This window comes from Bolinopsis microptera, chromosome 2, assembly GCF_026151205.1.
Source record: "Bolinopsis microptera isolate Bmic1 chromosome 2, MBARI_Bmic_1.0, whole genome shotgun sequence".
NCBI lineage: Eukaryota > Metazoa > Ctenophora > Tentaculata > Lobata > Bolinopsidae > Bolinopsis > Bolinopsis microptera.
Window position 1 is genome coordinate 20643428 of NC_087073.1, and position 22694 is coordinate 20666121.

The following is a 22694-nucleotide window of genomic DNA, read 5'->3' on the forward strand; positions in this document are numbered from 1 at the left end:
TATGTCCGCTTGTCTCATAGAATCCAAAAAGGACTGGACAGGACAGGACAGGACATAGGCGGACATAGGTGGACATAGGCGGACATAGGCGGACATAGACGGACTTTGGCGGACATAGACGGACATATACGGACTTTGGCTGACATTAGCGGACATTAATGGACACCTAAATTGCTAAATAAAATGTTCAATTTTTGCTGTTATATTCCCTATATTTCGTTAAATAGGTACTGTGCCTACTGTGTACCCTGTGTAATTGTTTCAAAGATATGTTGACGACACAAATAGAGATCTGGATTTAGCGACCGGATTTAGTGACTGGATTTAGTTAAATATTGGGAATATTGGTGAGATCTTTATTCTTTAGACCTCTTATATTATTCGGACATAAAATCTGGACACAAAGATCTCTCTGATGTTTGAGTGCTGAATCGGTTCTGCTTTCGATTCGTTAGCTGGGTAAATTGATAACACCTTCAGTGATAATAATTTCATCGCAAGATTCATAAATCTTCTTTTGCTTACTGTGCATTGTGGCTTGTGCAACCCATGGAGTTTGATCAAACAAATTAATGCAGATCATGATCATGCCGTAAAGTTTACGTTTTTCGTAATACGTCAGTTCAGTTAATAACTTTATCGGGTTTATCCTTCTCTTGTTGATTGCTTGATCTTGAATTACTTCACCACTTGTCCTCGCTTGCTCATTCATTTGGCAATCCCGGGATCCGTGCCCTACGGCGTTAGACTCTACGGCAGCTCCGTGCAAAACGACTACAGGATACTACAGCGTGAAAATACAGTAATCTAACTCTAAGGCGGCAACAAAGACTTTTTCTATTTTCGTAAAATAGATCTAATATTATAATTAACTAACTTTCATTCAGGAAGTCCACAAGAATAATCCATCCACAGAAGAAAGTTTAAGAAAGAAGAAGTCGAGATGAATTTATAACAAACAGAAACTTCATTCTCTTCAGCTTTAGTGTGATTAATAAGTCGTTTGCTTTGTACAAAATTTTAGAAGTTGCGAAAAATTCTCATAATGTTTGTCTGCTAATGTCCACCAATGTCCGCTAATGTCCACCAACGTCCGTCTGTGTCCACCAATGTCCTTCCGAGTCCGCCAATGTCCGTCCGGGTCCGCAAATGTCCGTACGAGTCCGCCAATGTCCGTCCGAGTCCGCCAATGTCCCAAAAAACACGTCCGTTGTCTCATAGAATCCAAAAAGGACAGGACATAGGCGGACATAGACGGACGTGACACCCCCCCCCTATATCCCGCATATATATGTCCCGCTTTATGCTTTCCGGACAAACAAAGACCTAATCGCGTCCATTGTAATTAATTGTAATGAATGTCATGTCATTTGTGGATACTTACCATCTGATATTTGTAGGGGTCATGAGTTAATAAGTTTAGAAATACCTTGTAGATCAACCAATGTTTAGTCAGAGTGTTCGAGGAAAGGTTAATTGGTGGGGGTATAAGTGTCTGACACTATGGGGCCTTCAGTGCTGGGTTCAAGGACAATATTCAATACAACTAAATACTTTAACATGATTATTCTTAAAATGACAAATAAACAGATCACTGCAACTGTTAAAACTGAGAGCATGGTGTAGACTATAGACTATAGGGTGATAGATCGGACACATATGGTCTGAGTGACCAGCATATTTGCTTCTTTGAATGGTCGCTACTACAAGCAGGATCATCTGAGCTCTCAACAGTAAAAACAAATTTGTCTCATCTGAACAAAAGCCAATTCTAATGGATAGAATTAGTTCTCCAGTGTACTGAGATTTCTTCATTATTATATTGCAAATGATAGAGACAACACTAGACCGTAGTACTATTTTGCAGTTACTCGTAATCCAGTATAATACAATGTAGTATGTACTCACCATCAACAAAGGGACTTTAGAATGTTTAGATAGTAAGTATCCTGTACCGTATTATTGTAACTTCTCTTGTTTATGTTTCTTGTCACAGATCATCTAAATGCTAATGTAGTCCCAGTTACACTTCCAGTAAAGGTTACATGTACCCAAATAAAGGTGATAGTTGATGGCAGCCCCTCCAGCCCCGCCTCCACTACTACCTGTTTGATGGCCCCTCAACTGTTTACAAACATTTCCTTTACAGATAGAGCTCGCCCCCTGCCAATCAATGATATTAGCACCAATCATTCTGTGTAATTCTGTGGTATAACACTCCCAACCACAGTACACATTGTTTATACTTTTATAAGTTAGAAACCAATTCAATTATATAATGGTGGTTAGGTATTCGTATGCAGCGAGGCATATTAAGGGTCACTAATATTAATTTATCCTCATAATATTTAGATTATGATTCGTCCCCCGCGCCCCATATATCAGACATCTGTCCACTAAGACATATGTCCAGATCCCTGATCACGTGACCCTGACCACGTGACCTTGACCACGTCTACACAGTGGAGGGATATTGAGTAGAGTCCAGTAATACACGTCACATATTATCCTGGTGTGTATGATTATGAAATTGTAAAGCAGGCTGCCTGTAACTGTTGTGTACGTGATGTATAACAAATGTTATAATACCCACCTTTGTCTGGAGATGGTATTATCCTGAGGAGATCTGGACTCCAGAGCAGGTATAAAATTTCCCCTCTTCCGGAGTGAGAAATGTTCTAATCTGGTCAGGAGAAGTGTTCTACCAATGTCGGACTGGAGGAGCGAGCCATTAGCGGAACAATTTCTCGCGGTGAGTTATTTTTCCAGTAAGCTGTGTCTCGTGGTGTGCCTCATTATGTTATTTTGTAATTAGTAAGGGTGTGTGGGTGTTTACTGGTTCCTCCAGTTAATTAGTAGTAAAGTAAATGAGTAATGGCTAATGACTCTGTTCAAATACATTTTTGAGACTATGATCTTACATATTTGAAAGATGCCTGGTACCGTTCGGTTATAGATCTGCTATTAAGATGGTAAAATTGGTGGCTGTTCGGGCTGTGCTCAGCCGTGAGTTGCACGAGATCTGCAACTTTTTAATCGCTTGTATATTTGTGCCAAGTCGTATCTCTAGGTAAAGAAGTGGTTTTATTATGTCATCATGGAGACGTTAAGTACATTGGCCAGGAGAAAACACATTGTTCAATTGTTGTAAACTAATCACATGACCAAAATTAATTACGTTTATAAATCGGATATAATATGTAATTGGGATGGGAAAAATTTAACCTGGTTATAGCCAGTCCAAATGCATTAAGAGAAACAAAGAAATGAACAAATCTTACCCTAATCCCACTCCACTGTTAGTAAAGACACATACTATATTTCCTGAGAACCTGCTCGGTTTCAAGAGCCCTGTACGTGTTATTATCATCCATAATCGAGTTACAAAACAATAGTTCAACATAACACTATTAGTTATGGACTTCTAATCGTGATGTGGACGGAATATTTAACTATACATTAATTGGTTTAATGCAATCCCAATCATATGACGAGGCTGTGTTTTTAATGAAACACTCATGTTAGCCAGGATAACTCACATAAAACACACGTTGTAGCAAAACATCTGTACTCCAATTCAAGGACTGAGAGACCTGAGAGTAGCACTGGTAACAGTGTACGGGTGGTGACGCGAGCCTGTTATTATTAGCTATGTAATCTAGTTAGAATATATTAGTTCAGTATGAAGTGCAGGATACGTACACTATACTTATCTCATATAGCCTGTACTTGTCTTACTTTTGATGTAAGCTGTAATTGAAGTTTAACAGAGCTCACAGATTTAGTAACGAAGCCGTATTTTCCAAACTTTACAACTGACATACCCACATACTCTTACAACGCCTGTAATATCATGTAATAACGCCTAGTTGTGGGGAGGTTGTCACTATTACACCGTTACATGAGCTAAGTGTTTACAACGTTAAATCAGAGTGATTTGTCACTGATAATGTGGCCCTATCTATCTCCCACACTTACAATACGTTACAAAACTAATCACTATACTCTAATGTTCAATTTCCCACTTTAAAGAAGAAACCCCCAGTTTAACCAGTATTACCCCCTGCAGGAGCTACACATCGTGTTGAAGGAGGGTAAGAGCATGATGCCGCCCCTCAGGAACCCAGATATCCTGACAATGGAGAACAACCTGACTACAATGTCTTACCTCCACGAGCCTGCCGTCCTGCATTCTCTTTATCAGAGATTTACTATCAGCAATAATATCTACACTTATTGTGGTTAGTTGCTGTGGAAACTGTGTGAACTTAGTTTGAGAAAACAAGTTGATCTCACTGTGTTTTACTATTTACTTCACAGCGCATCGTGACGTGGTCATGTGTTACCAGACTACTAGTCAGAACTACTGTAAAACTAAAACTATTTTGCGCATTTCTCATGTGGTAGTAAACTGAAAACTTTAGAACTTTTGTCCAGGACTGAATGAGTGAAGTGTGTGCAGTGTATGTTTGTGTGTGCAGTGTGTGCAGTGTATGTTTGTACTTTGTATGTTTGTGTGTTTGTATGTTTGTGTGTGTTTGTGTATGTTTGTGTGGACTGTGAAAGTACATTTGTGCAGGTTTGTTCGTCCGATAGTGTGAGGTAATTGCAGTATCTCAATAATATGTCCGACAGCTAGGAACCTGTGATCCCTAACAAGCACCATGGTTAAGTCAGACAGCTAAGAGTCTGCCTTACTAACAAGCACTGTTAGCTATAAACCACAATAATATGTACGAGAAGTTACTCTGACCTGCCTATTAAGTTACAGCCTGTATTGGTCAGATAACCATGTGTGTTTGTTGTTGTTGTATGTACAAGTAACGAGTATAATTGTAGTATGTACAACTAACCACACTGTTCGTTAGGCTCAACCACTAATATAAGCAGGTACATCTGCTTCTACAAAGGCAGGTTGTTAGACAAACTGGGGATGGTTTGCGACGTCACAAATTATGAAGGAGTAGACGCTTTGTGCATATTTTAGGCGCGGTTTTGTGCATATTATTATACCCATAGAGCCGTGTCTTGTTATTATACACATAGTTTTTACACATTGAATAATCCAATGTAAGGACTGTACTACAGTACACTGTACACATCAGCCATCAGGATCAGTAGAATGAGTAAAATATTTGTAGTACACCACGTACAGGACGAACACATATTTGTAGTACAGGTAATAGGAGAAATGGTGTGGACTGTGCCCTCATGTGAATTGTGAGTAAACACCTGGAATGAGTACTCACGTATTCCGATCGTTCTCAAGTATTCCGATCGTTACTAACCGGCTTGGAAACACAACTCAGAACTTTAGGTTTACTGTGAGTATCGGGCAGAAGTAGAAAGTAGTACGAGTTGGAAAATTGGGGATTAGATCCCCAAATAAGGTTACTGTAATAATAAGATTAAGCGCTAGGGAGATCACAAATTATTCAATTTGTTTGGATATCATTTCACTTTCGCGATGTTGGCCCAAAACGAGCGGGGAAATAATATAGCACAAGCTGTCCCGAAACTCTTTAAAAGGCATTGTGTGTTAATTTAACACCTCACAGCCCACGTACTAATTACGTACTAATTGCTGGCCTTTAAATCGGAGCTATTCTTTCAACAGTAATTCTGTCTGTTATTTTTTATACCAACCATAATGTCTTTTTTTTAACAATTTTAGATTGAAGAACGTCCATGTCATCTCAAAAATTAGGCCGTTGAAAGATGGCCTTACAATTTAGAGCCGACTTATTGTACGTAGGGTACTTAATAATATTAAGTTGGCACGAGTGACGCCAAACAATCGCAATCTATACCTTGTTCTTAAAAGCTCTATTTTTCCGGACAAGAATATACAATTAATATTCATCTGTTTCATAAAGCTAAACATCCACTTCATTGCAATATTTCTCCAAACGCCCCTTGTGGATGCGGGATCCTTACATCTGAGGTTCTACAATAGCATCAAAGTAAGTTGTCCCTCAGAAGACAAAATATTCGTTTATTTCAATGGGCGTCACTGAAATACCTCTTCAGATAAAAGATGGTAAACGCCGGATCTTAGTTTCTACAATTAAAGAATGTTAGAATGTAGTCCTTTTGTTGCGAGTGTTGATTCAAGTTCCCAGAGTTTACACTCAATACTTACCCACCACCGCAGGTCTAATGAGGCATTGTGTACACTCACATGTACTGCTGTGTGTGTGTGTACTGTGTGTGTGTGTACTGTGTGTGTGTACTGTGTGTGTGTACTGTGTGTGTACTGTGACACTGTGTATGGTACACTCACTACACTTACTTTACTCTTCCTGTGTACATTGTACATTGTACTGTGTATAAGAATTGCGCATTGTATAATGTATAAGGGCTTTTAGGGTGCTGCTTGTATTTTAGTACTAGGCTCACGTCTTATAACATGATTATATAGACAAAGGGATACAAATTGTAATAGATATGGTTGGCTGTTGGTATCAGTACAGGTGTTATATCACTATCTAGTATAGATATCAAGAATAGGCCGTTATTTTGAAGTGAGAGGAGTAGTACGATACAATGTGCTCATCACTTATCAGCCTACAGCACCAACTTTACTAAGTTTAAGATCGAATGACGAATAACATTCATTTATTTTGTTATGTACAGTGAAGATTCACACCCAATCCTCCAGACTGGCTCGTCACACTCATCACTTACTGTCTGTTTTCACGAATCTAAGCATTAACCATGTCTGACGGAATTAATGACTTCACACAATAACATGATTTAACACCACTAACAATTCTCTCTCTCTCTCCAGGAATTGTGCTGGTAGCAGTTAACCCTTACTGCGATGTGCAACTTTACGGTAACGAGATGATATGGGCCTACAAGGGCCAACAGATCGGGCAGCTAGATCCTCATATCTACGCTATCAGTGAGGACGCATACAGTGAGATGAAAACGTTAGTTTTATTTTAGATTTATCAGTATTGCGTGGACTGTCCTCAAAAGTTCATGTTTTCATTAATGATTTTGTTATCTATTGGAAACTTTTATTGCTATTCGGAAATCCTGTGATTTTCACAAAATTTAAATTTGTGAAACATCTCGAGCAAGCCAAAGTGTGACACGATACGCAACATTTTCACTGTGAACTGTTTCTACTTTCTAGCATATCCGGAAAATCTGTTATTTGAGTCTGACATCCTGACACAATTAACCGCGGGTTGGACTGATGTCCAACTCTCCTGGGAATATCACTTACATATCAGTTACACACGCCGCTCTGTCTGAGTGTCTGATGTCTGAAAATCCCTTCCTCCTCCTCTGCTTTACTTTTATGGGATAATCCAGGACTGATTTACCTGAAATTAACCTAATACTGATTCAAACAATTACGTGGAGGCTAATTAAACCCGGCCAGTGTACGAGAGTTCCGCCCTACAAATTTTAGTTCTACATATAATTAACCTCGTTAGTCGCCGCGAGCCTACTTAGTCCGCAAATGGGTAAATACACACAGTTAAGTGTATTTACCATCCTCCTTTCAGAGATACGTTGAGACCAAAATTGGCTGAGAAGCGTGTGTATGCTAAGCTTTCATAGGCTACATGTGGAAAACTTGCGGTTATTGGGGAAATGAACAAAGTTCGAACAATTTCCGAGAAAACTGGTAGAGCAATGAAATCGTGATGAATATGGAAATGTAGCGTATCTTGTAATGGTAACCTGCAGAGTGCAGAGGATCCTGCAAAATACTGATAACGAATATAGAGTCATCGAATACTCCGTTCCTGATAGCGTAAAGGACAAACCAGTAGAATATCCAATCTAGCATGTTAAAAGAACACAATTTCTAGAAAAATATTATCTCAACATATAACCCCACTGAACTGATTTAATAATTAAATAATTACCCACTAATTAAATAATTACCCACTAATTACAGGATGGGACGGAACCAGAGTATTATAGTGTCCGGAGAGAGTGGAGCAGGTAAAACTGTGAGTGCTAAGTACGCAATGAGATACTTTGCTACAGTGGCTGGTAACGAGAAGGAGACTGCTATTGAAAGGAGGATATTATCTACTAATCCTATTATGGAGGTTACAACTTTGTTTTTATTAATTTACCAACTATCAAGATCGATCGTTACTTTTGGTCGTATAATATGTGATTGTCTAAGATAATCACAAATCTCTGAATATCTAATCTTCATATTCGACAAAGTTTTTCTTTTTATCATTTTTTCAAGGAGGATCTAACACTGGCTCCCACCAATAAATCAAATCATCCCACATGGCCACATTCAGAAAGTTTAAAATTTCCTCCAAGTACCTTTTTTGGTGCCCCTTACAACATCTGGCCGTAACATCTAATATTGCATGTTAACCTGCAACTATTTGCAAGAATGAAGCAATCATTTTATGGGTTTCGGACGGTTCTTGATTAGTTCTAAAGTTCTAATATCGTCACCTACAAATAGAAAGGGCCTATGTCGACATAGGCCCCTTTAAAAAGATATACCAGCGCGAATATCTGTGGAACCATACCTACCATATCCCAAAATATTAAGTCGATTGGGTGAAAATTCAAAATCTCGACTTTTTAAAGTAGGGCCTATATTAACATGGACCTTTTTCAATAAACTGAGCGGCTACTAATTTAGATAGATTAAAAAGGCACATGTCGACATATGCCCTTATAAATTGTTGAAACGTGATGTTCTTAAAACGTAGAAAGGGCCTAAGTCAACATATGCCCTTTTAAATAGGTCAAAACCCTGCTTTGTAATAGCAGAGTTAGGGCCTATGTAAAGAAACCTAGCCAGTGAAAGTGCCAGTCAACCGACCGAACTTTGCACTAACCAATTAAAGCGACATTAAAAACTGTTTGAAACATGTGATCCGGTATTATTTCAGTGATATCGACACGCTGTAATTATTTCGCGCAATAATTAAGTTCCAGAAGGCCATGGAAGAGTCTTAAGCCGCGCGACACGTTATCATCCATTTCATTTTATGCACGTAATTGTTGAGTTGTTGTTTTGTGATACGTTATGCGATTTCTGTTGCAACTTGAATCTATTATTATACCAACCCGATTTCTCTGCTTGTTCAGTTTAAATCGCCAGGTGAACGTGATTGAACACGTGAGTTTTGTCCGTCGTATTATAGCAATCTGTAATAATTGTAATCCTGTGATAAGAATTTTGGCTCTGATCAAGTATAACTTAACTGCCTACGCCGGGACAGGGACAGCGAAACGTCAAAGAGGTGCAACTGAAGATGTGCCCGACAATTATTTATCTAGGTCGTTTTGTTTAATTTCTAACGTAAAATAAGAACATCACAAAATACAACCTTTTTAATTGCCTCCCTTAGACCGAATAGTCATGTCATCAGCAAAACGGAATACCTAGTCTGAATCAATATATTGCTAGTAAATAACCCGTATTTTGTGTCATATTATAGCGAAATGTTTAATCCTTAATTCCTTTCTGTTGTGAATTTCTGTTCTGAACCAGAATAAATTACCTGTCATGACAGTGTATATACTAAAGCAGTTATTCAATCACGTATCGTGATACAACTGTCCAGTATCCGCTCTGATCCAGAATAACTTACCTGTCATGACAGTCTATAACAGTTATTCAATCACGCGCTACGATTAAATGAGCTTTCGGTTTCATTTTGTGCAGGGTATAAACTTCTGTCTCAACGTATTATACTGTTAACTGTTAGCTGTGCTCTCTGTGGGGCATGAAATATCGATTTTGTTCTAACGCCACTTTACCTTTCGATGTAGATTCAAAAGCGGCTGCACATTGTCACATTGCTGGTTTATTGACTAACATTTCTTAGCTTGGTACTTTCTTTTAGTATATTTTCTCAGTATAATTTTTGAAATAACGAGATGTGTGTTATAAGGAAATAATACATGCAATACTAAATACATTACCATCCATTTAGCTAGATGACTCATTCTGTAAAGCTTCGAAAGAGGAAGGGCCGGGGCGGTACGTTATCAGTAGAGGTTAGTTTTTCACGACTTGTATAATAATAATTATATAACTAGAATCATAGTAGTTGCATAGTTCTATTTAATAATTATTTTATTACTGCACCTGCAGCTATGAGGTAGATAGAGGTAATAAGAGAGAGGTCAGCTTTTTAACGTTAGGCAGATCGTCAGATCGTCAGATCGTCTTTATCTCAGTATTGATATTTCCCAGGATACAATGTGGTGTCCTGGGTTGCAGGTTCTTGCAAACCCCTTTCAAGACAAGTTATACTACAAGGCTACCATTGTAAAAAGAGTGAGGGTAAGCTGCTTTACTTTTATAATTATTGCAAACATATCAATTTTTGCTAGTTTTGAGATTCTTTTTTAGGATCAGCGAGCCTAACTTAGACTAGTTGGCACAGATTGTTTAAAATCATAAACATTTCTCACTAATTTCAGGAAGGCGTCTTCAGTCTACAGTTCGAGTCTGAAAATAAGTCCCGCAATGTTTCTGCGAAATTCATGAAGCTTCTTATACTTGGAGTGGGTAAGTGTAAATTTAAAATGACACTAATACATTTTATGCCCCGTCTGATGTTGAATATGTGGTAAAATAACTAGTATAGCGGTATACCGTCACCTCTTCCACATGTAACTGTTAATTATTACTTTGACGCAATGATTCAGATTAGACTCAGATAGCTGTTAGTAATGGTATACTCAATACTTATCATGATATGAAGTCTAATCTGAATTAAACTGTCAAATTTTTATGTTATACATTGAATTTATCGAATAATTCCTTCAGACGATGCAGAGGAAACTGTCGTAGCAGCTGGATCTGAGGACACTGTCGTAGCAGCTGGATCTGAGGACACTGTCGTAGCAGCTGGATCTGAGGACACTGTCGTAGCAGCTGGATCTGAGGACACTGTCGTAGCAGCTGGATCTGAGGACACTGTCGTAGCAGCTGGATCTGAGGACATGGTCGTAGCAGCTGTATCTGAGGACACTGTCGTAGCAGCTGGATCTGAGGACACTGTCGTAGCAGCTGGATCTGAGGACACTGTCGTAGCAGCTGGATCTGAGGACACTGTCGTAGCAGCTGGATCTGAGGACATGGTCGTAGCCGCTGGATCTGAGGACATGGTCGTAGCAGCTGGATCTGAGGACATGGTCGTAGCAGCTGGATCTGAGGACACTGTCGTAGCAGCTGGATCTGAGGACACTGTCGTAGCAGCTGGATCTGAGGACATGGTCGTAGCAGCTGGATCTGAGGACACTGTCGTAGCAGCTGGATCTGAGGACATGGTCGTAGCAGCTGGATCTGAGGACACTGTCGTAGCAGCTGGATCTGAGGACACTGTCGTAGCAGCTGGATCTGAGGACATGGTCGTAGCAGCTGGATCTGAGGACACTGTCGTAGCAGCTGGATCTGAGGACATGGTCGTAGCAGCTGGATCTGAGGACATGGTCGTAGCAGCTGGATCTGAGGACACTGTCGTAGCAGCTGGATCTGAGGACATGGTCGTAGCAGCTGGATCTGAGGACACTGTCGTAGCAGCTGGATCTGAGGACATGGTCGTAGCAGCTGGATCTGAGGACATGGTCGTAGCAGCTGGATCTGAGGACACTGTCGTAGCAGCTGGATCTGAGGACATGGTCGTAGCAGCTGGATCTGAGGACACTGTCGTAGCAGCTGGATCTGAGGACATGGTCGTAGCAGCTGGATCTGAGGACATGGTCGTAGCAGCTGGATCTGAGGACATGGTCGTAGCAGCTGGATCTGAGGACACTGACTCGGCTATGTATAAACTCCTATACAAATCGAAAATGTTGATGAAAGCACAGCTGATATCAAGAAAGCAGGGAGAGCCTGTACATGGACATCCACTAAAAAAGGGCCATGGAAAGTTTTTGATCAAACTAGTTCACCTAAGAGAAGCATTTAAAAGCTGGACTGCGTATGATGAGGACAAACATGTATCAGGGAGTTATATTGCATGGCCAATGAATAGTGCTGTTAAAATAGCAAATTGGGGGCAAAGACCGCCTAAGGTAACTAATACGGATAGACAAGACACTCGAAACTATGATGTTGAGGTGAATGTGTTTTGGAGCGAGTTGCAGATCGCACGAGGCAGAGTTGAAAATGAAATCCGAAACTCTGAGTTCTACACTAACGTTTTTATCTCGCATATATACCCAGAAAACGTGGACATGAAAACATAGAGCAGCTTCAATGTTTAAAAGTGGACAACACAATTTCATGGCCATCGAAAGAACTTGAACTAAGAATGGATGGGATACCACGGAAATCACGAAAGAGAAAAAGTGATTCAGTGAAGATGAAGCGTGACGCTAATCGGCAAAAGAAACGAATGAAAATGAAAAGCAAAGAAATAAAAACATGCAGTTGTGTAGCCAAATGTTATGAAAAGATAGATCAAGAGTTACAAATACGCCTCAGGGAATATCATTATGAACTATCAGAGAATACAGCAGCCGGCGATAACTTCTTATCGAAATATATAAGTAGAAGAACAAAGAAGTTGCATAGAATAGCAGCTGGTGACAAGCGGAAGTTCACCTTGATATATAAACTCCCAACAACATCTGAACTTCCAACAACATCGGAAGATAACACAGCTGTGGTGTGTAAGGTGATGTTCTTAGAAACATTCGGCATCACTGCCAAAAAATCAAGAATCATAGTTTTTAAAAAATATGATAGAAACAGTTCTCTTTCCCACGGATTGGTTGGGAAACCCTCCAATCGCGGGACGGTTCCTGCAGTATTGAGAGCGGCAATTGAAGATCACCTGAATACCTTGCCAACTGTACCTTCACATTACCGAAGAATGTACTCTCATAAGAGGTATTTCGAGGCATCGCTAACGCTAGCCAAGCTGTTTAAACTGTTTAAAGAAAAGCATCCTGGCGTGAAAATAGGTCTAACTAGCTACAGTAACATACTTAATTCATTGAACATTGGTTTTTATAAACCTAAGAATGATCAATGCGACCAGTGTACTTCCTACAAGAATAGCTCGAAAGAAGAAATTGATCTACTACTGTACATCGAACACATTGAGAGGAAAGACATGTGTAGAAATTGTAAGGATGCTGACAAAATCAAGGCAAAGGCATGCGACAATTTCGGAGCCTACACCATCGATATGGAAGCTGTAAATTCGTGTCCAAAGGCCGCGTCAGGTGAGTTTTACTATATCACCAAGCTTGCTTGTTATAACTTATCATGTTATAACCTTGGGACTGATGAGAAGACTTGCTTCATGTGGGATCAGACACAAGCAAACCGTGGTCCAGATGAAATCGGATCGTGTCTCCTATACATTCTGAGAAATCTGCCTGAGAACATTACGGATGTCGTCATTTGGGCAGATTCATGCGGTGGTCAAAACCGCAATAAGGAAAATGCAGCAGCAATACTGCACTTCCTTAATGTGGAAGTATCCAACACAGCGCTCCATGTGAAGACTGTGCACCTGAAGTACTTTGAACGTGGACATAACGAATCTGAAGTTGATACCATACATCACATGATAGAAGCAAGTAAGAAGAACCAAGAAATATATTTACCGGACCGGTATAAGGAGATAGCAAGATCTGCCAGCACAAAAAACCCTATAAAGGTTTTTTCACTGGCATCATATGAGTATCCAGTATATGACGTCCACGCCCTTTGCAAGTCCACCATCATTAACCGCAATCGATACCGGTTTATTGATCATGAGGGCAAACCGAAGGTTAACGAAGCGTCATGGCTAAGTGCAAAGCGGCTCTCGTTTGCAAAAGGCAGTCGGGCAATGACTATCAGCACATTACCCGACCCGGAGAGAACAGATGATGATAAAGTCATTCTCACCGACAGAAAGGTAGGTTGTGTCATTTAGTTATGTATGGTTATTATGGCGCGTGATAATATATCAATGAACTTTTTACAAAGCTATACTCGCACTAATGATCATGACATCTTGGCAGTACCTGTACATTTATTCTATTGCAGGTATACGTAAGCAGCCGTGCTTCAGTAAGATCGGAGGTGGTGGATAAACCTCAACTCACAATCCTCTGCGACGATTCGACAGAGATACCTGTTTCCGAGAGGGTTATGCTTGGTCTTATTGATCTATGTGAGAAGAGGCTGATACCACAGGGGTATCATGCATTCTACAAGAGTATCACTACTATAGAAAGTGACAAGAGCGATACTGACTAAAACACATTCCATATTTCTACATTTGCAGCATTTTTATTTTACTATTTTCAATTTCATGGGACAATTATTTTATGCAATATTCATCTTAGGATGAATGTAGACACAAATTACACTTATTGAAATATTATACACCTTTTAAATTATTGGAATATTAATACAATTTAATTCTATTCATCTATTTATACTAATAATGGGATTTAAATAAATCGTGTTCACTGGTTATTGAAAATACAGCAACCTGTTATGAAATCAATAATGTGGCAAACTGAAATTAAACATAGACCATTTAAACCCATTACGGATGCATAAAATGCCTACTTCAAACGATATTAATCTACATGAGCCTCTATTCCAAGTGTTTGTCAGGAATAAACTTGAAAAGTTAAAAGGACTTATGTACACATAAGCCCTGTACCGATTCTCACATGTAAGATATTTCAATCAATTAAAAGGGCCTATGTATTGAATATTTTTTTAAAAGGGCCTATGTCAAACTTAAATCAATTATACCAATTAGTCAAAAAGAGCCAAGAACATTTTTATATTGTAGAACAGTCAATCTTTCCATTTAAGATGCATAGAAATCAAATTCAAATGCTTATCCTAGATCAAATTTCGAGAAATCGGTTTTTATGCATTATCTCAAAACAACTTTTTTTGACATAGGCCCTTTCTATATATAGGTGACGATATGTTCAATATTTACCAACCTGACTACTCGCCAGCATAACCTGCCACTACTACCCTAAACTATAAGATTATCCAACGTTTTAGGCTAATCACGCTAGCAGTCTAATCATAGATTATCCCTCTGATTTTATAGAAGCAACGATCGACCAGGTTGTTGGTATGTCATTTGAACCGTTTAGCTATGACGAGGTGCCGGCCGGCATCAACAAATCATCCTGACATTAAGAGAGAGTGACGCAAGGCATACACCCGGTCTAACCCCCCATTTTTGGGATAAACCGTCCCACATTGCTGCAGATAACGGTCATAGATCAGACAAGGCTGGTCGGTCGGAGGTCGGTCGGAGGTCGGTCGGGCGCCGGTCGGCGGTAGGTGAACGCCGGTCGGAGGTCGGTCGGAGGTTGGTCGGAGGTTGGTCGGAGGTTGGTCGGAGGTCGATCGGGCGCCGGTCGGGCCTCCGACCGACCTCCGACCGACCTCCGACCGACCTCCGACCGGCGCCCAACCGACCTCCGACCGGCGCCCGAACGACCTCCGACCGGCGCCCGAACGACCTCCGAAAAACTTGACTTAGAAAATTTTCGGTCAGACTCATTCTCGATACGTACCTTCTGTATCGAGAGCTCCCGCTTCCGAGCTCGTGTTGCAAAGGGGAGGCCTGCCTTCCGAGATCACATTACCAGGGGGAGCCTCGAGTCCAAAATTGTCTCATAGAATGGTCGCCCGACCTACCTCCAACCGACCTCCGACCGACCTCCGACCGGCGCCCGACCGACCTCCGACCGGCGCCCGACCGACCTCCGACCGACCTCCGACCGACCTCCGACCGACCTCCGACCGACCTCCAACCGACCTCCGACCGACCTCCGACCGACCTCCGACCGACCTCCGACCGGCGCCCGACCGACCTCCGACCGACCTCCGACCGACCTCCGACCGACCTCCGACCGACCTCCGACCGACCTCCGACCGACCTCCGACCGACCTCCGATCGACCTCCGACCGGCGCTCGACCGGCGCCCGACCGGCGCCCGATCGACCTCCGACCAACCTCCGACCAACCTCCGACCAACCTCCGACCGACCTCCGACCGGCGTTCACCTACCGCCGACCGGCGCCCGACCGACCTCCGACCGACCTCCGACCGACCTCCGACCGACCAGCCTTGTCTGATCTATGACCCAGATAACACTTACTGTGCCGTAAAAAGCTGTAAAATTAGAACCTCCGATAAGGCGAAATTGTTAGACTAATTAATTAGTCATAGTAAGAGGTGCTTGTAAAATAGAGTTGTGGGATTGTTACGGAAATTGATCCTGTAAATTTGATTACGTACGCCTAACTTCAGAAGTTAGTAACTTCTAATTATTTTCAGGCGTTAGGCAATGCTAAGACCATTAGGAACGATAATTCCTCGAGATTTGGAAAGTACGTGGAACTTGAGTTTGACAAGCAGACCAATATATCTGGAGCTCACATCTGTACTTATCTTTTGGAGAAAAGCAGGGTTGTTTTTCAGGTTGGTTCATCATCTTTTCCATTATTTCAAATCTAATACTTAAATTCATTTTTAAAAATAACATTGAAATATGTTCATTTTGAACACGCCATAATATATATTTCTCAAGTTGACCCAGCCTTGCACCTGTGGTTGCAAAATAGTTCAAACATCAAATTAAGCAACCCTCGTGATCATAATCCACATTCCACATACAAATATACGTTACATAGTAATATGTAGCCACTGGGCAATGAACCGCTTGAGCGGCGAATATGCAATCTAATAAAATGTGACAACCAGTAACTCAGTTAATGGATCACTAAATAATCTAATATATCTGAACTGGTTGTGGTTGTTCAGTTTCACAAAATAATATTCTCATATTCTACTGAATATTAACCACCCACTTGTCTCCACACATTAGCCCTCCCATTTATCCAGTGCTTCATTTATACGGGTTTGCGAATTAAGTGGGTGAGTCAGTGAGTGGGCGTGGGGTGCCATATGTTTTGGTTATTTTCTGAAAATTACAATACAATCAGTGTTAAACCCATAATTTTCATTTAACCATAACTCCGCTTCCGAAACACCGATTTACAAAATTCAAAGAAAATTCTGAACTTTTCTTGGAAGGTAGAAATTATGTAAAATCTGGATTGGAGTATTGTTTATGACTTTATGAGTCGCATTGTTGTAATGTATTCTGTGTAAAATTATCTTTATCCCGGTTACTGCGACAAGTAAAAATGCTCTTATTAGGAAAAGGATTTTACTCGACGTTTCAATGTAACTACATCGTATTCATGATCTCAAATTATTCGTTATATAGTAGTGTTGAAAGTATTGAAAGTATTAGAAATTATGGTCATTAGTGCTTCAAGACAGACTGAGTAGTAGCATGTGACGAATTTTGCTAAACTTTTAAATGATCATGAAGTTGAATTCAAAAGTAACATTTCATGCTTGGTCACCTTCCAAAGTTAACGCACACTTCATTGATTCTGAATGTTAATAATGTATATCCTCATATTTCACATTTCATTGGACATGAATGAAAACAATGTACAAAATGTGTACATTATACATGTCTACAATCTACATTTGCCACAACCTACATCAGTCGCCGAGTCGCCACCGTAAGCAAACTATGTAAGGTATACAGTGTAAGGTATACAGTGTTTAATGCTATGTTTAACCAATAGCTGGATGTGTACTCATAAAGAACCCCTTATTCTTTACAGTACATTTCACTGTCCTTAGCTCCCGCCAATTTTACCACCGTCACCTGTATAACATCTCCTAACAATGATAATCTCCATATTATTCACGTGTGTGTTTGGAGGTAGATTAGAGGTGGAGTTTAGTAAACTGACGGTGTGTATTGTACAATCCTTAGAGATGAGTTAACATTTGGGCGTGTGAGGTTAAATAAGCTACTTATAAGATCTGCACACGATATAATGAGTTAATAACCAATTCTAAATCTCCCTTTCGTCAATCGTATGTGATGAATCATCACTGATGATCAATGTACAAATTGATTTCAGAGTAAGAAGATTGTTCCAACCATATTGTAACCCAAGTAACCACATTTCAGACAGGACAGTAGCCATGTCGACTATGTAATATAGACATTACAACATTTTTTTGATCGGTCACATACTTCCTAAACTGTCTGTTACAATGCTTATATTTTCAGGCAAATAACGAGCGAAACTACCACATATTCTACCAGCTGTGTGCTGTACGAGATATCCCTGAAATGAAACACCTACATCTCAGTACGTCATTAACTATACTAAATCTAGTTCCTTTTAATGTATACAACCCTGTGGTTTCCTTGAATACGACAATGTGAATAATTCCACTGAGTCGGCGGACCGATTCTCAGAATTCACAGACCGGCTTTTTTCCCTTCAGAACATCCCGATGAGTTCAGATTCACAAGTCAGGGTAAAGCCCCTGTGATAGATAATATGGACGACAGTGAAACATTCTACGAGATGAGTGAGGGACTGTTTAACCTCGGAATAACAGAGGAACAGCAGCTTTTCTTATTTAGTGTCCTCGCTGCTGTACTGCACATGGGCGATATTCAATTCAATGAAGAGAGAAATGACAGTTGCTCAATAAGCGTAAGTACTATGTGTTCTAAATGAGCTTTCGATGCAAGCCTCATCCATTTTACACTGCTATGTAATTACCAAATCGTCTTTGACTTTTCTGGAGTTGTTGGCGAAGTTCAATGAAATTGCCAGAGTAAAAGTGCTATCTACATAATTGGAACGCGCTAAGACTTTTCTAAGCGTCAACGTTACTGCAGTCTACACAAAATTTTAGCGCGCGCTTCTGCAGAATCTGATTTTGCTGCGCGTTGTAAGTTTAACGTCATCGATCTCACTAACTGCCACATATAATAACTTCCTGGATACTTTTTTTCTCTATCTTCCTTCTTAGTCTACAGAGACTCCCAGTCAAAATTTTAAACTTAACATAATTACTCCTAGTTTTCTGTTTTGGTAGAGAATTGCCGGTTCTGATTTTAAAATTGGCGCCAAATAAAGCACTGTTCAGTGTGCCACATGTTCACTTAATGTGGTTACTACGTACTACATATTACTCTTTTTGAAGATGCCGCTCTCGGCTCTTTGTTAAAACAAATTATGCACATCATGAATCCTATAACTAAATATTTCAGAATGATGATAAAAGTTTGTTAATAGCAGCAAAACTGATGGGTTTAGAGGTGGCGCAACTTCAGAAATGGCTCTGCCACAAGGTAAATACAATATTTCCTGTTCAGAAAACTAGTTTTATCTATATCTAGTAAAGTTATATTACCGATGTGGATGGATTTGGTAATCAAAACTACACAAATTTTAATCCTCAGACGTTGAAAGCAAGAAATGAGACCTTAGTCATGACTTTGAAGAAAAAAGATGCTTTCGCTGGCATGGAAGCATTTGTGAAACACATCTATGCTTCTCTCTTCCTTTGGATTGTTAAACTTCTTAACGCTGCTCTCTCTAACGGAAAGAAAGATGCTGTCAATTTTATCGGAATCCTGGATATTTACGGGTTTGTTCGCTGTTTATCAGTTTGACATATTATTGACTGTCAATTTATAAAATTTATTTGATTAATTGACTTAAAAGGTGTTTCAATCTTTTAGTCTTTAGAATGTACAGAGGACTGAGTGACAGATTATTGCAATATTTCATATTCAGATTTGAAATGTTTGAGGAGAACTCCTTCGAGCAGTTTTGCATCAACTACGCGAACGAAAAACTGCAACAACAGTTCAACCAGCATGTTTTCAAACTGGAGCAAGCAGAATATATAAAGGAGCAAATCAAATGGAGCTTTATTGATTTTACTGATAATCAGCCCTGTATTGATCTAATTGAAAAGAAGTTAGGAATCATTGATCTGTTGGATGAGCAGTGTAGAGTAAGTATTTAGTGCAGTAGTATAGTATATAGTATATAGTATATAGTATATAGTATATAGTATATATGTAGTATAGTGTAGTAGCACTTTCTAGAGAATAGTTGACATTCTGAATGTTGCATGTGATATATTTTCCAGTTAGATTGCAAGTTCGAGATTCGTACCAGTTACCTTTCGGCCTATTAGATTGAAATGTGTGAATAAAAATGTATTTCTTTCAGATGAACCGTGGTACAGATGAGAACTGGGTACAGATTTTATACAAAGAATTGACAGATAGCGAACATTTTCAGAAACCTAAAACAGGTGAACGTAAACTCTAATATATACTAATTTTATCATTGAATTATACTTGTGTGTTCTAAGCAAGTAATGATGATATTTTATAGCCCATTTTACAGACAGACTCGCCCTTTCAGGTACTGATCAGTTTGTGATAGTGCACTACGCTGACAAAGTATCGTATCTTTGTCACGGTTTTATTGCTAAAAACCTGGACTCTGTTAATGAGTCCCATATTAACCTCTTGAAGAACAGCTCAGTAAGTTGATTTAATTAATAGCTTACTTCTTTATCTTATTATTTAGGATTAAGTTAGTACTTAATGGGTAACTCCTAGAATCTAGCTCAATTCGTAACAACTTGTTAAGAATTTAGTAATAATAGAATGGCAGTTCTTGAATTATTACCATAATAGCTGTTACTTTAAATGTAGAAATGGAATGGCAGTTCTTCTTCGAACAGTATTTGCTCTTTTCTGTCTTGGCTCAAACTTCTATAGCTGCTTACAACAATTTTAATAATTACCGCTGACGAAAATGTAATCTAACATAACTTTCAGTTTCAATTCTTTACGGACGTTTTAAATGCCAAAATAGATTTGGATAAGAGAAACGCAAAGAAGGTTCCTATATGTCGTGATTTATGTGCATGTGATTCATGTTAATTGTTTAAATGTGCCCATTATTGTGGTTATAATTCACTAATTTATGCATGGATCCCAATTAACGCTGAAGTGATCAGTACATTCCCGCTTATAATCACGAGCTAAAAAAATGAAGCTGATTATTTACAGATTTATAATTTCTTTGCATGTAAATGTTGATCCCTATTGTAATCTAGATCATGTTGCCTTAGCACCCAATTATCAAGTTCGTATTGTCAGAGATGGGAGTTAAAAAGTTAAAACTGTAAAATATAATCACCTGTTGAAACAGCCACGGAAATTCCCAAATTTTCAACCTCCTCTTTCGTGATATTTATTTTCAGATTTTGTCGTAAATGTATATATAAATTTGTATTTTCATGTCTATGTTACAACCAATAATTGAGAAAATAGAGAAATAACAACACCATTGTCCCCATAACAGTTGGAACTAGCGAACGAGGCACTGGGAGGTTCGGACCTCGGCAGCATTACATCCCCTAAAAGGGTGGCCACAAAGTCCCTGTCTCGCCGCGGCACAACACAAACCCTTTCTAAAACCAGGACTGTTGGAGCTCAGTTCAAATCATCCCTTAATCTTCTCATGGACGCTTTAACCACTACTGTGCCCCATTTCATCAGATGTATTAAACCCAACGATGATAAGGAACCTTTTGGGTGAGTAACGGTCAAAAATTTAAGGCTGTTGATTTATTCGTCTAAACTCACTTTAAATATCGCACTACGACACAATTTCCAATAAATTTAGGCAAAGATTCTCGAATGTTATCTCCGATAATATCTTATCACTGGATTACCCAGGTTTGTACCAACACGAGTTGTACAGCAGCTACGAGCCTGTGGTGTTATAGAAACAGTCCGTATCTCCGCTGCTGGATACCCCTCTCGGTGGAGCTACAAGGAGTTTGAGTCCAGGTATAGTCTCCTGGTCCACTCTCGGAGGGTACGCAAGGGGGAGACTATGGATAATTGTAGGGTTGTCATCAGCTCCATTGTCAGTGACAAGGACAAGTATCAGTTCGGAAAGACTAAGATTTTCTTCAGAGCCGGTCAAGTGGCGTACTTTGAGAAGCTCAGGTCAGAGAGGCTGTTCAGTGCGTGTGTCATGGTGCAGGCCCGAGTGCGGGGCTGGCTGGCTGCCAAACGGTACAATTCAGTCAGAGTAGCCACTATCGCAGTGCAGTGTATGGTGAGGAGAACCCTGGCCAGAAGGAAGGTACAGAAAATGAGAGAAAACAGAGCAAGTATTGTGATACAGAAACATGTCCGAGGCTGGGTACAGAGGATTAAATACAGGAGACTCCTCGTGTCTATCCTCTTCATACAGTCTGCTCATCGTGCTCAAGTCGCTTATAAGAACTTCCTCACTGTTAAATATGAACACAATGCTAAAATTATTCAGGTTTGTTTAAGTTCACGACATCAATTATTTTCTAAATATTTTAAACCCATTTAAGAATTGAAAAACTTGAGTTAAGATTATAAATCTGAATTTCTCATTTCTTTGAATATGTAAGATATTCTTTGATGACGGATTAATCCAGAAACACGTGCGTGGATGGTTGGCACGCTGCGCGTACAAACAGCACATGCGGAAGATTATCCAGATCCAGAGCTGTGTCAGACGGCACCTTGCCAAGAAGAAACTCAAAGCACTCAAGGTCGGTGTATGCTAAATTTACAAATTTAGAATGATAAAAATAAAAATACTTGAAAATATTATGGTCTTAAAAACTTTTAAGTCGTTAGTTCTTACTCCTTAACAACTTAATTGTAGCTTGATGATGTACAGAGCGAGCTAGATTCACCTTCGGACACACAAACAGACTCACAAACAAACAGATTTCCTACTTCATACAATGACAAACTTGACGGTCACATAAAAG

The 22694-nt window shown here is 39.7% G+C and overlaps 3 protein-coding genes across 9 annotated transcripts in view; 2 read left to right on the forward strand and 1 right to left on the reverse strand.

Moving 5' to 3' along the window:
- LOC134811331 (NFU1 iron-sulfur cluster scaffold homolog, mitochondrial-like) overlaps positions 1 to 22694 on the reverse strand; it is a 95633-nt gene that overhangs the window by 58491 nt on the left and 14448 nt on the right. The window lies entirely within an intron of this gene.
- Positions 1 to 22694, forward strand: part of LOC134811326 (unconventional myosin-Va-like) — a 42385-nt gene that overhangs the window by 3474 nt on the left and 16217 nt on the right. For 4 of the 7 annotated variants that reach the window (XM_063818107.1, XM_063818102.1, XM_063818105.1 and 1 more), the window contains exons 3-17: positions 4070 to 4241; positions 6791 to 6935; positions 7922 to 8078; positions 16287 to 16430; positions 18112 to 18193; positions 18333 to 18547; positions 19111 to 19191; positions 19303 to 19490; positions 19640 to 19862; positions 20084 to 20168; positions 20282 to 20403; positions 20704 to 20766; positions 21233 to 21465; positions 21610 to 22210; positions 22353 to 22469. In XM_063818107.1, the coding sequence (XP_063674177.1) occupies positions 4070 to 4241; positions 6791 to 6935; positions 7922 to 8078; positions 16287 to 16430; positions 18112 to 18193; positions 18333 to 18547; positions 19111 to 19191; positions 19303 to 19490; positions 19640 to 19862; positions 20084 to 20168; positions 20282 to 20403; positions 20704 to 20766; positions 21233 to 21465; positions 21610 to 22210; positions 22353 to 22469 (2628 nt within the window). The remainder of the gene's footprint in view (positions 1 to 4069; positions 4242 to 6790; positions 6936 to 7921; positions 8079 to 16286; positions 16431 to 18111; positions 18194 to 18332; positions 18548 to 19110; positions 19192 to 19302; positions 19491 to 19639; positions 19863 to 20083; positions 20169 to 20281; positions 20404 to 20703; positions 20767 to 21232; positions 21466 to 21609; positions 22211 to 22352; positions 22470 to 22694) is intronic. The other 3 variants (XM_063818108.1, XM_063818106.1, XM_063818104.1) reach the window with 1 other exon arrangement.
- LOC134811329 (uncharacterized) lies at positions 12206 to 14412 on the forward strand. The gene is made up of 2 exons (XM_063818110.1): positions 12206 to 13877; positions 14009 to 14412. Exons 1-2 carry the CDS (start codon positions 12276 to 12278, stop codon positions 14219 to 14221), a joined length of 1815 nt encoding a protein of 604 aa, XP_063674180.1. The 5' UTR covers positions 12206 to 12275; the 3' UTR covers positions 14222 to 14412.

Coding starts and splice junctions, on each gene's coding strand:
- LOC134811329 (XM_063818110.1), top strand. CDS start 12,276: ATGGATGGGATACCACGGAAATCACGAAAGAGAAAAAGTGATTCAGTG. Junction 13,878..14,008: donor TCATTCTCACCGACAGAAAG/GTAGGTTGTGTC, acceptor ATTCTATTGCAG/GTATACGTAAGCAGCCGTGC.